Source organism: Peromyscus eremicus, chromosome 1, assembly GCF_949786415.1.
Source record: "Peromyscus eremicus chromosome 1, PerEre_H2_v1, whole genome shotgun sequence".
In the NCBI taxonomy this organism is placed as follows: Eukaryota; Metazoa; Chordata; class Mammalia; order Rodentia; family Cricetidae; genus Peromyscus; species Peromyscus eremicus.
The window spans coordinates 51,860,251-51,873,803 of NC_081416.1; the positions used below are offsets into that span (position 1 = coordinate 51,860,251).

At 53.9% G+C, this 13,553-nt stretch overlaps 1 protein-coding gene across 2 annotated transcripts in view; it reads right to left on the reverse strand.

Annotated features, from left to right (window-relative positions):
- The window catches only part of Ahnak (AHNAK nucleoprotein), an 89,838-nt gene extending 77,088 nt beyond the window's left edge, over nucleotides 1-12,750 (reverse strand). For both annotated transcript variants that reach the window (XM_059261140.1, XM_059261131.1), the window contains exons 1-4: nucleotides 12,609-12,750; nucleotides 1,922-2,026; nucleotides 1,415-1,571; nucleotides 620-807 (exon numbers count right to left, since the gene is read on the reverse strand). In XM_059261140.1, the coding sequence (XP_059117123.1) occupies nucleotides 620-807; nucleotides 1,415-1,571 (345 nt within the window). In that variant the 5' untranslated portion in view covers nucleotides 1,922-2,026; nucleotides 12,609-12,750. The remainder of the gene's footprint in view (nucleotides 1-619; nucleotides 808-1,414; nucleotides 1,572-1,921; nucleotides 2,027-12,608) is intronic.
- Nucleotides 12,751-13,553: the final 803 nt, after the last annotated feature.

Below are 13,553 nucleotides of genomic sequence, written 5' to 3' on the forward strand. Positions count from 1 at the left end.
AAGAGACTCTACCACCCAGTGATACTTCAAATCAACCTGTCCCAGGGACCCATTCCAACCAGGCCCTTCATTCTTCAGCTTTCAACTCACTGGCTTGCTTGTTTAAGGTCTCCCAGGAGCCTTTGCACACAGGAAAGCATTTGTGAAGCCTGATGGCCTGGCTGTGTTTGGGTATGCTTTCGCTTTGAGGATACATGGTTTATTCAATAAGCAAGCCATGAGAAGTAAAGAAGCATTTCCCACAAGCACTGTGTTGCTCATCCTCTCACTCAGGGGATGTAGAGAGGCAGGTTGAACACCAGTGGAATCATTTCAAAGGCTCTAGTAAAGCAGCCGACCTTCCTCTCGGCGCCTAAGCCCCCACCGCTTGGGTGGGTTCCCACGCCATGGCACAGTCTCAAGAGACTGAAGGAACACGACACTTGTAAGAACAGAATCGGCCATATGCACAACATAATCGAGAAGAAAGCAACCGAGAGCTGTCGTAAGAGAATGCAGAGAGATGAAACAGGAAGGAACTAGCAGAGGTCCAGGAGAAACAGAAGGCTCAGGAAGTGAAGCCAGGAGGCCACCAGGATCATGGGGCGCTCAGAGCAAAGGTGGGTCACCAGGAACTCACCAGAACCACCTCGGAGCTACGGGAGCTGAAGACTTCATGGGTCCAGGTCTGTCCAGGCTCAGGGGAACGGTCCCCCTTACGGTGCAACTTCAAGCCGACAGTGTGATGCCCCATGGTGTTCAGCAGCTGGGTCACCTCACCAGACTGCAGGTTGTCAAAGTAGATGGTGGCACCCACAATCTGGTCCCCTAAGTAAGGAGGTGCAACAATCAGAAGACTGGCAGGTCTCAAGAAACCACCACCTAGCAGACACTAAAACTGACTTTCCTTTGGAACAGCATGTAGGTACAGTATTGCCCATTCACTGTACAGATGAGGAAATGGTAGCTTAAAAGGCCAACTATGCTGGGCGGTGGTGGCGCACGCCTTTAATCCCAGCACTCGGGAGGCAGAGGCAGGGTGATCTCTGTGAGTTCGAGGCCAGCCTGGGCTACCAAGCGAGTTCCAGGAAAGGCGCAAAGCTACACAGAGAAACCCTGTCTTGAAAAAAAAAAAAAAAAAAAAAAAAAAAAAGGCCAACTATTTTACACAAAGCTGCAGAGTTGGTGAGGGGAGCAGAACCAGATCTGAAGACAAAGTCTCCAGGACTCCACATAACTGCCTCCCCTCAGATTCACAAGCAAGACATAGAGTAGGCAAAGAAGAACAGAGCTTGGGTACCGACCATGCTTAGGCTGTTGGACCCAGGCCTTCCACAGCCATTTGACTGTTTCTGCCTGCCCTCCTGCCTCCCGTCCTTCCCTTTAGTAACCTCTCTCACCCCCAGTGCCCAGTCACTATCTTGGGGAGACTCACCCTCTTTGACCACCCCAGTGCGGGCCGCAGGGGAGTTCTGCATCACTTCCTGTACAAAGACTCCATCGTCCCTCTGGGCAATGGTCAGCCCATGGGAGCCACTGCCCTGCCAGTTAGGCAGCAGCAGCTCCCGGGTTGTCTCCTCTTCCTTCTCCATCTGGGATGAGGTGAAGAAACAAGAACTCTGGTCATGGGGGGACACGGAGGGCAGAAGAGCATGAGAAAGCCAGAAACCTTCAGTGCTATGCACACCCAGGGAATGGAACCCAAGCGCCATGCCCCTGCTCCCTCAGGCCTGGCTCACCTGCCAAGTGAGGGGCTCCTCGGGGAGAAGGGTGATCTGTATCATGTTTTTCCACTGTGGAAGTTCTCCCAGTGCACAATAGAGAATATAGAAAGGGGGTAACCGGCCCTTTGACCCACCCAGGGCCAGTTGCAAATGCTACATCAAGTCCCCAGCATCCCCCATGCTGACCTCCATCCCTCTGCACCATCCCACCTACTAACCTTTGCAGGACTCTGTTCAGGAGCGAATGCCTTGCCAGGATCCCGCCCCTCCTTCTTCTCTTCTTCTGTCAGTCTCTGTCTTTTTGGGAATCTCGGTCACACAACCTAGGGAAAATTCCATCATGATGCTCACATTTGGCTTTTCAAATGATGAAATTTGAAATGAGCTGCCACCCAAATGATAGAGAGATGCTTTCCCCCAGGCCAGGCCAAAATGACAGGCAGGCCCCCACTACAGTCAGCAACTCCATGATTCTGAGGCCTGTTGCCACAGAAAACGAGGTGAAAGGAAACTAGACCAGGTCTCCACCGCTGGCTCCATCCTCCTAGGTATGGGACTCTTGCCAAGGACACTTGACCGTCTGAACCTATGTTTCCTTGACTGTGAACATGGAAGCGGTTAAGAGTTCCATACAGATTGAACGAAGGCAGCAGCTGGTCCACGGAGGTCCCATGACACACCCACATTCATCGTTCTCTTTAATAGCTGGTACCACTTTGTAAGCAGAGAGACTGAGACTCTGAAAGGCCAGTTTGCCTGGAGTGCACACAAAGAGAGTGATGATGCTGATGTCAGGCTTCAGCCCGCTTCCGTGGGTCTTTCCCTATGCCACATTGAGTCTCCCTTTCTCACTAATGCAACTGTTCTCCAAGCACACCTGGGGCCCCCACCCCCACCCCACGGACAGTGGCTCAGCTTACCTTCTCTAGCCTGGCCCTCAGGACCAAAGGGAACCCTTTCTAGTAGGAAGCTCCAGAAGCCGTGCTCCTGGTAGTGGCCTAAACAAAGACAATCCCAACCTACCAGGCTCCCAAACCCAAAAGACTGAAGTCAAGCTGAGCCCAGCTCAGGCCCGTGATGAGTCAAGGCCCATGTGGTTGCCCACACTGGGCCCGGAGCCAGACCCCATAGGAAAAGGCATTCCTCCTTGTCACCGGATAAATTACCAGCTGCAGAGGTACCCTGGGAAGGCACCCGGAAAGATGGTAGATATAGTGATGAACTATAGTCACCCACACAAAATGGCACTGCCAGCCATCTAAACCATACCTGTGAAATTGTATGAGGGACTCTATAAATTGTGGTGAGCCTCACCCAAAGCCCCACCCTGAAACTGTTTACTTCTAGAAATTAGTCAACCAATCAATAAATACATGCATACTGTTCACCTCCTGTATGTCCAAGTCTGTACCAGATACTGTAAAGGATACCAGGCAGGGGCAAACCCAGCCCAGCCCAGTACTTAATTGTACACTGCATTCGATTGCTACCGCCCATCACTCATGCATCCTCTAGACATTTACTGAATGCGCTCCCTGTGCCAGATACGGAAATTTAAAAGACTTAGAGGCCTGTCCTCGTACAAATGATAAGCAAGGACTCTGGGTGTGACCAGCTGGGCTCCACGATGTTCCAGGAGTCTTAAGAGGCTTCTTAGGGCAATGAAATATAAATGGGGCATCCAGGGTGCTAGAACTGGCCTCTGTGAAGGGACTGTGGCTCTTAGAAATCCATGGCACTTAGCAGGTCCAGTTTCAGGCAGATACCAACATGGACAAAATATAAACACAAAGCTAAACCCCAGATCCCCACACCTGTTCTCAAACTCGACAAACTCATAAATGCAGTATTTATCATGAGCCTGCTTGACCACACAGGTGCTGGCTAGAGCGTGAGCACAGGCAGGAGAGAGGCCTGCCGGCACAGGTTTGAGCTAGGGAGACACCCCCTCCCTTCCCGGCAGGCAGAAGAGGCCACGTTAAGAGGAAAGTCATACTGACTCTTCCCAACTTGAAACTGGCACCTTCTGCCCCTGCCCCGGACCAACACCGAGAAGCCAGTCTGGCGGTCAGAAGCCAGGCAGAAGCAGGGGCGGTAAAAGTCTCTAGCTTGGACCTCTAAGAACTGAAGCTGCCCCTTCAGGTTTCCCCAGTACCCCTGTCTTCCTCCTTGTGCAGGGCCCCTTGCTCAGCCAAACACCCTGGTGCTGAGCCAGCAGAGGAGAAAGAACCAGCTCACTCACCCACACAGCGGCCCCACCCTCCCCCCTTCCACGGTGAGTCACTGCAGTCTGTAGCAACAGCTCCAGACATGCACAGGGTCACGCCTAAAACCTCGTCAACTCAATGGCTCCTAGGCCAGGCCCCCAAGTACCAGAGGGGCTAGGGCTTCCCACAGTGTCCCTTCTCTAGAACGAGCCCTAGGACAAGGGTCTTTAGATGCAAAAGTACTGAGGACTAACAGGGACTTGGTATAGGCTACTGAGAGGAGAAGTAATTCTGAAAAGTTCTCAACCACTGAGAACGGGAACCATTGGACTCATGCTATAAATTTTGGCCCTGCTCAGCTCTGTTATCCTGACACAGGCAGGAAGGGTTCCCTTCTTATCAAATCTAGGCCTGAAAGGCATGGGATGCATATGAGAGGTGTGAGGTCCTGGTGGGAATGGCCTTGTTTTCGGCTTCTGGGCCCCAGCTCTTGGTCAGTCCTCCACCAAAGGAGCCCGTAGCAAGGCCAGATGTGCCTCCCTCTCCTCCCACATGGTTCTGTTAAGTCAGGCCTCCAGGGAAATCCAAAGAAAGGTCTTTGGGGGTTGGGGGAATTCTTCACAATTCACTCATCACAAGCCTTTGGGGCTCGAAGAGAGTCAAATATGTGCTACTAACATGGTAGCCACACACGGCTATTTAAATTGAAACGGATCAGTCTGGCATAGTGATACACACCTATAATCCCAGCACTCAAGAGGGCAAGCAGGAAGGTGTAGAGTTTAAGGGTGGCCTGAGCTACATGAGAACCTGTCTCCAAAAGCCAAAAATAAAATAATTTTAGGCAGATAGTTAAATTATCGTGGTATTTTCCCCCTAGGGAGAAAAGATGAGCCATGACTCAGGGTGAGTTCAGAACTCTTGCTGCTCTTCCAAAGAACCTGAGTTCAGATCCCAGCAGCCATGTCAGGGGCTCACTACCACCCAGAACTCCAGCTCCAGGGATCCTATGCTCTCCAGCCTCCAGGTACGCCTCCGCATACGTGGCACACACAGGCCCATAGGTGTACACATAAATAATTAGATTTCTTTTTGCTGTTGTTGATGTTGTTGTTGTTGTTGCTTTTGAGACAGGGTTTCTCTGTGTAGCTGCCTGGTTGCCAGGCCGGCCTCGAACTCAGAGATCCGCCAGCCTCTGCTGGGATTAAAGACGTGTGCCACCACCACCTGGCTTAAAGTCATCAGTCCTTTTTTCTTTTTTTGAGACAAGGTGTCACTACGCAGCTCTGGATGTCCCAGAACTCACTTTGTCGACCAAGCTGTCCCCAAACTCATGGAGATCTGCCTGCCTTTGCCTCCCAATCGCTGAGATTAAAGGTCTGCACCACTATGCCAGGCTGCTCCCAGTTTTAAATTATTTTATAATTGTTTGTGTTCACATGTATGTGCATGTGTGTACGTGACTGCAGTGCTCATGAGGCCAGAGGTGTCAAACCCCTCTGGAACTGGAATTACAGGTGGTTATGAGTGGCCCACCATGGGTGCCGGGTGCCCGAACTTGGGTCCTCAAACAGTGCTCACCCCAACCACCACGCCATCTCTCCAGCCCTGCAGGGTCTTTCCCCCCCCCCTTTTGTTTTTTTAGTTTTTTGAGATAGGGTCTCATATTGTCCAAGCTGACCTCAAACTTGCTGTGTAGCTGAGAATGACCTCAAACTTCTTGATCCTCCTGCCTCCACCTTCTGAGTTCTGAGATTACAGAGGTGTAGTGCCACACCCATCTTGAAGTTAAAAATGTAGTTCCACTAGCCACATTACAGGTGCCTGGCAGCCACATGTGGCTACCACTGCCATATTTAGACAGCAAGGATATGCAAAAATTTCCCCTGCAGTGGCATTCTAGAGGACAGCACTGGCTGCCACTCACATATGGGGAAAGGAAGGTACACAGAGGCTAGACTAGGGAAGTGTTAAAGCCCCAGAGCTCAAATCTGCTAGCTCCATTCCCGTGGCCCAGTAGATGAGCTTGGTAGCCTTTGTGATAAGAAGAAGCAGGCTAGAGTGGAGAATCCCTAAGGCTACTTGGAGGACAGAAAAAGAGTGAGGCAATGAGGGTGCTCTAGGTAAAAAACAGAAAGGACTCAGGGATAAAGAACAGCTCAGACCAAATGCCATGACAGAATGCCCCATCCTGCAACTCAAAACCACAAAAATCCATGCAGCAGGAAGGCTCTGCATGTGCCCACCCGCTCCCCGAGGGCCCACACTGAGCAAATCCAGAAGATGTCCAAAAGCAGAGTTCCTGGCAAGGGTGACTCCGAGAGAAGAGCATTCTCTCCCCTCTGTCACCAGGGGACTAGGCCTTTTCTTTCCTCTCCATAGCTGAGAGCTCAGGGCAATTGCTGCTGCAGTGACAGATAGCCACTGTCTTTGTCAAGGTGACAGGAACTGACACACACACTGAGTCACAAGCCCTAGGGCCTCAGTAACTGAATGGGCCAAATCTGAAGACAAGGCCTCCACTAGAAGGGCACATGGCAGCGGGCCTGCCTAGCACAGTCTGCACACAGAACGGGATACTCATGGGAGAAAGAACTCCCCCTGCATCAGGGAGGCCCTCAGTGGCCAAACCCTCCAGCGCTGCAGCACCCACATGCCCTGACTAACCTGCTATACACACAAGGCCAGGGACAAGCAGTTTCCATCCCAAGAACATAATGACTCAAGGCTAGGATTAGAGACTTCGGCCACAGGGAAAAGCCCTGACACTCAAAACCAAGCAAAGGGTTGGAGAGTCATAGAAGGGAGACACACCCAGAAGACTGTCATAAACACTCCCCAAAGAGGAAGAGAAAGCTGCACGGTGAAGGAAACCCCGCCATCACTAGTTAAGAGAAAGAATTCTGCTGAGCTGTACTGTGCTGCTGACATCCCATGCCTAGGGTCCCATCTCATGTACAAACAATCCTGGAGGGAAAAAATTAACAACCTTATTTTAGAGATACGGAGACAGGCCCCGATCCAACAGTCGTGACCCAAGCAGAGAGACCAAGACACAAATACACATACGGGATGAGACACAGAAACCACTGAGAAAGAACCAGAAGGGAATATGCAGAAGCAAGCCCTGTGCTGGAACAGGCGAGAGTGGGAGCCAGAGGGAAGCACCCACCAGATAATGGAAAGAAGCCTCCCCGATTGTGCTCCACCAGACTCATGAGAGCCCCACCTGGGCAGAGTTGCAGGCACCCCGGACCCAGCATTGAAGAGACCTTTCTGGGTCTCTTTGAGGCTGTGTCCCCAGAGGTCAGGAATCCCAAGCTTCCCAGAACTTAGTTCTGGATTTCTCTTGGACTAATATGTGAAAACAAGGGAGATTTTCTTTCTAGCACTCAACGTGAGCTTGATGAACAAAACCCACATAGTAGAAGAGAATTGATTCTTGCAAGTTGTCCTCAAATATCTACACATGTGCCACAGCATGAGGACACACACACAGGTACATAAAAACATACTTATATCCAAAAAAACATACTAATAACACAACAAGAAAAACAAATGTTTAGCAGAGACAGGCATAACGGCACACATTTGTAATCTCAGCACTTAAGAAGCTGAGCCAGGAGGATCACTCACTGCAAATTCCAACCCCTCCTGGGCTACATAGTGAGTTCAAGGATAGCCTTGCCTACATAATGAGATGCTATCAAAACAAACAAACACAAAAAACTTCACAGGGATGGACTTTGTGTCTCATGCCTCCTATAATCCTCAGGAGGCTAAGACAGGAATATCTCAAGTTTAGGCTACTTAGGTAGACATGAAGCGGGCACCTTCAACTTTCAGGAGAGAACAATCAAAGAGAATTAGACCAACAAGACCCAGATGGCCTGGATATTGGAGGGATGTTTCAGAGAAACACCTAAGGGGAGACACACACACACACAGAGGCACACGGAGACCCTTGTCGGCCTCATCACCCACCCTTCCCAGCTCAGTCCTCGGGGGTGAGCTTTATTGGCTCTCAGCAGCTACCTGTCACCTGTTCTCCTGGTCCCTGGGTCCCTGGGTGTGCACCTTCCTTTCTGTGTGTGCACCTTTCTGTGTGTGCCCCTGCCAGGGTCAGGCCATGCTACCTGCCACAGAAGGAAGAAGGTGGTGCTGACCCAGCCCACAGCTCCTACCAGGAGGACGTTTTACTAGCCTGCTCACATTAGCCTCCGCCTCGCCATCATGTTGGGGTTTTTTGTTCACTGACCTCTAAAGCAGCCACCTGCCGATCTCTGCTGGGATTAAAGGCAGGTGTGCACCACCACGCCCTGAGCCCCATGACTGCTTCTTGATCTCCACCTCCACTTCTCTCTACGCTGGTCACACACATTCCCCCCCACCAACTCTTAGAACAAGCCACAGGGCCTGAAGCTCTAAATTCTCACTTCCAGCAGGGAGAGTCCCTCTCCTTCCCCTGTCCAGGAGACCAGGAGGGACTCTCCACCTCTCCTAGTGACAGAGACTGAGGACGGCATTATATTATCCAGTGGGAAGTTCCTTATCTGGCCACAATGTCAAGGAAGATTTGGCCTTAGACAAGACGGCTGGGATTAAGACACCAACTCTGAGGGCAGTGTCCTATGGTTGGGGAGCCAAGGGGAGAAGCATCTCGAGTTGCCTAGGGAGTAGACTACAATTTAGAATATACCCTGGGCCCCACCCAACTCCCTGGTAGGTGCTGCATGTTCGCCCCCCAGTGGTCAGGCCATGTAGCGAAGACTCAGGGCCAGGTCTTCAAAAAGGCAGCAGCTACACACACACACCACACACACACACACACACACACACACACACACACACACACCACACGCACACGCACGCACGCACACACCACACACACACACACACACACACACACACACACACACACACACACACGCACACACAGCCTAGCCAGGACACGTAGCCAGGATCAGCTCCAGGCACTTCCCCTTCCCCCAGAACCTCCGCTCCAGCCCCCAGGGACCAGGCAGGATGCCGCTCCCTGACAGGCTCTGCAATGCTTTGCTGCTCAACTGTGGGGACTCTACTCCCAAGGCTGCCCTATCCTTGAAGGCCTCCGGACACAAACTTCAAGGCCTGGACCCGTACAGGACAAAGGAGCTTACTTCATTCCTTAGCCGCAGTCTCTGTACACTGACGGTCATTGCCTCTGCCCTCCAAGGCTCAGGAGGCCAACAGAGGTGACACATCTAGGCCTAGCACAGTCTGAGTGCCCCATGAACAGCCAACAGGACATCCTCTCACAGGCAGTAACACAAGTTTCACTCAAAGACGTAGAAGCTCAAGACCACAGCGGAACAATGACCCCTGTTGCAATGCAGCGACAGACCCAAGACAAATCATTTGAGCCTTAGCCCCAGTGGGAACTGGGGCTCAGAGAGAGAAAGGGAGCTTCATCAAAGCACACCCAGACATTCCTGCAGAAACGGTCTGTGGAACTACCACCCCCCAGGCCAACGCTTCCTGGACAAACTCAGGTATGGATGACGCTATCTTCAGGAAGGCCAGTGGTCAAATCCAGGGGATTGCCAGTCCCTGAGAGCCTGGCTGATACCTGAAGCGGGTAAAGAGGGCAGAAAGCCCTAGACACTCACCACTGCTGCGGCCCAAGTGTAACGCATACACTAAATTGACAGCTGCCTCCCTTCCTCCAACCTACGTGAATACAAGCACGTGGTCAGCCCAGCCCCAAGGAGAGAAACTTGGGGGCATCCAGGCAAAGATCCCTTCAGAAGTCAGACTAGCTCTCCCAGTCTGCCTCTCTTGTCTGTCTCCAGGCAGTTCCCAAGTTCTGAAAAAGGGAGTGACCACACCCCAGTGCCCCACACACACTCCTCCACTCCCACAGCTTTACCCCAACTCCTCAAACCAGCTCCTCAGGCTCAGAGTGGTGTGCTCTGCCAGAACCCAGCAGGCAGTTCCAAGTGGAGCAGAAGAGTCAGGCATGGTGGTGCTCTGAACCCCTGGGCAGAGCCTCCGTGGATCTGAAGTGACCCGGGGGCCCCAAAGCTCATCCCGGCCTTGACTAACACTACTCTTCCTCCACAGAGCTCTTAGTTCACTCTCTCTCTCCTGTCCTTTCCTGGACCTGGAGCCCCACCCTTGAACCGCGTCTGGCTAGTCCTCAGCTCTGTGGGGTGCTAGGCCAAGACCCTTTGCATTGCTGCTGACCTCCCTATTATCAGCACTAAGCCTTGAACGACTCACATGTCTCCCTGAATGTCCTGGTTCTCTTAGCAAGGTCCCTTTGCATAACCTCTTAGGGACGGGAGATCTAGAAAGGAGTTCAGACACCTTCCAGATGTCATCCCTATCAGCACCCAGGGCCCCGAGTCCTTTTCTAGCTCAGCCTCCATGCTCCCAGGTCCTTTCCCACACTCCCTTGCCCCATGTCTCAGCTCAGAGCAAGGAAGTGACTTAAATGAGGGGTTCCCTTCTCCCTCACAGTCTACACACTCTACATCCCAGATGCAGGCCTAGCCCTGTAGGTTCTCCAGGTGAGAGAAGAAAGCTAATGGTTCCTTCAGCTTGGGAAAGTGAAGAGAGACCCACCCTACCCCAGGGACTTCCCTCACGGGGCACAACCAAAGCCAGAGTCTGTTGACCTAAACTACTCTTAGTACGGTAGAGACCCTTCAACATTTCCCACGGCGTCTTCCTGTCTGCCCTACACACACACACACACACACACACACACACACACACACACACACACAGGTACCTATGAGGACGGTACCCAGCTGAATCACTGGATCCTGTGAACTCAGCCCAACACCATAGGTTAGGCTGCTGTTAGAAAAGGGGTGCCGTGGAGATGGTCCCTTTCATTGAGGTTAAATTTTAATGGGAGACTGTTTCAAAACCATTTATTGGGAGTCCAGCAGTGTTCTGGGGACAGAAGTAGACCTCTGGGTCCCTTTTCTCCTGGGAATTCCAGGTCACTCTCCAAGGACCCCAACTACCTCAGGAAGCTTTTCTACAGACGCCCTCCCCAGAACAGGAACACTGAGAATACAAGCACCCGGGAGCACCTCGTGGCCTCGAAGACAGCTCAGGGCCACACCCTGCCAAACCAGGGTGCCAACGCAGGCCCTGTTTGTGCAATCTTCTGTGCTCAGACTGTGCAGAAGTGACAGAGGGCGAAGGCAAGCACGCACGCAGCACACACACACACAACACACACACACACACACACACACACACACACACACACACACCGTTAACACTCTACGTTGTCAGGGCCCAGTTTGAGTTGTAGGACATCCCCAGGTCCCCTCTAAGAGTCTTCCAATGCTCACCGCCAAGTACAGCTAGCCCTGCTGCCAACCCAGCACCACCAAGGTTCTGTGTTCCCCCCAAACCCGCCCTGGCACTGGAAGGGGCTCCTGGCCAAAGGAGGCCCAGGCCGTTGCACACTGCACATCCCCTCCCTGCATGGGAAAGCCTTACATAACACAGCTCTCTGCACACACCCTAAGCATGTTGCCTTTCCAACCCCACAGCAGGATCTCGCCCCCCACCCCCCCACCCCCCCACCCCGCCCTCTCTGCTGGCTCACACAGCAAAAGTGGAGGGTTCCAGAGAGCGCAGTGAAGTCCTTCACCTACGCCCAGCGCTCTGGCCCCCACCGCCTACTCACTGCCCCTTTCCCCCTCCCTTTTGCCCCTCACCACTCCCCCCCCCCCCCCCCGAATTCTGGTTTGAATTAGTCACCGGCTCCAACCACTACATTCCTCAGGCTGCTGGCGTCTAGCCAGGCGCTGGGGCGGGGGCCATCCCGCCCGGACGAGTTTGGGAGTGGGGTGGGGTGGGGAGAAAGCACCGCCTCTAGAAGGAGCAAGGGAGGTTCTGGGGACTGAGTCGCTTGCACAGCCCCCCTCCCCGCCCACTCCAGCGCAGGAATCTCCCTAATTATGTCCCCCACCCCCACTCCCACCCATCCCGCAGGGAGGCGCGCTGCAAAACTTCCAGGCTCCGACGCCCTGGAGGAAGAAGGGAGTCTTCTGGATCTGGGAACACGGAGGGGCAAGACTAGGGCGGGGCAGCTGAAGGGGAGCTGCTGAAGGCGCCCCTAGGAGCCAGAAAGGGAGAGGCTGGTGGTACAGAGCAGGGTGGGGCTGAGGGGACTCCGGACGCGGAGTTCGGGGCGGAGGTGTGGAGAGCCGCGAAGGACAGCAGAGGGGGTACGCGGTGGAGGGGCGCCGGAGGGGCGGGAGAACTGCGACGGGGATCTCGGAAAACTTTTCCAGTAAACATGGAATAGGAACCCAGCAGCGCTCTGAGCCACCGCCCCAAAGTGAAGGGGTGGGACAGGGGCCACCAGGCCAGGAACGCTGCGCCCTGCAGAGCAGTTGGGACGACGACAGTCCGCCCACAGGAAAAACATAAAGCGCATCAAAGCACATATCCAAGCGATTTTCTAACTTAGCCCGACTTGTGCCCCAACTCGGGAGGAGAGAGCTCCACTCCCGAAGCGCGACGCGTCTCCTGCCCTGGCAGCCACAGGCGGCCGGGTTTGCTCTGAACTGTTGGAACCCTCGCAGTGACACTACCGCAAATGCCCGTCGCCCGAGTCCCTCCCTCCCCTAGCTCCAGACCCGTGCCCTAGCTCCAGACCGCACCACCCTGCGCTTCGCTTCCCTACCTGCGGGCTCAGTCCCAGGACGCAGCCATAGCCGGCGTAGGGCCCGAAGTCGCAGTGCTGTGACTGCTGGCGACGGCGAGCCCCAGTCGGGGCGGGTCTGGCAGGGCGGACAGTGCAGTCCCCGCGGCAGAGCTGCTGCAAGTGGCCGGGCCCCCGCGCGCGGAGGCGGCTCTTGTAACTCGGGCGGGTCTGCCCCGAGCTGTGGGGAGAGGGCGGGGCCGGGCGGGGCCCGAGCAGGGCTGGGACCCGAGAGCGAGACCAACGCTGAAGCCACCCGGAGTGGGCTGGTGAGGGGAGACTGGCGAGGGGGCTCAAGGACGAGGAGGCGTCGCCTATTCCCTTCCCCTATCCCATCTATTGCTCCTGTCCCGGGTCTGGATCTTCCCACCCCAGTTTGAGCAGTGTGTGCTTCCACGGGCAAGAAATTCCTGGAAGCACGCAAGTGCAGGGGCTCACCCTCACAGTTGGAATTCAGCGTCAACCCATTCTGCAGGAAGAGCCAAGAAGCTCAGATGATTCAGCCTCGACCTCCAGCCTCAACACAGACCTTTGAGCTTTCTCTCAAGCTGAGACACTTCAGTCCCAGGCCCTAGCCTCCTGTCTTGGTTCCCAAGCTTCTTGCAGCCACACCCATTTCTCACCTTCAGACTTTCTCGAGGCCCTCTCATCTCCTTCTACAAAACATGCTGACTCTAAGACTCAGACCCCAACCCCTAGAAACGGGATCACCTATGCACCATATCACGGTGCTGTTCAGCAACTGCCGCGACACCAGAGTCAGGCCTGCAGCCCCTGGACGAGTCACGAGGCTGCTCACCCTCTTCTGCAGACACCGTCCCCATGCTGTTTGGGTTTTGTTGCTTTGTTTGGAGGGCAGCAGTCTATGTAGCCCTGGCTGTCCTGGAACTGGCTATTCCCGGGTAGCCTCACAGCTTCGCCTGCCTC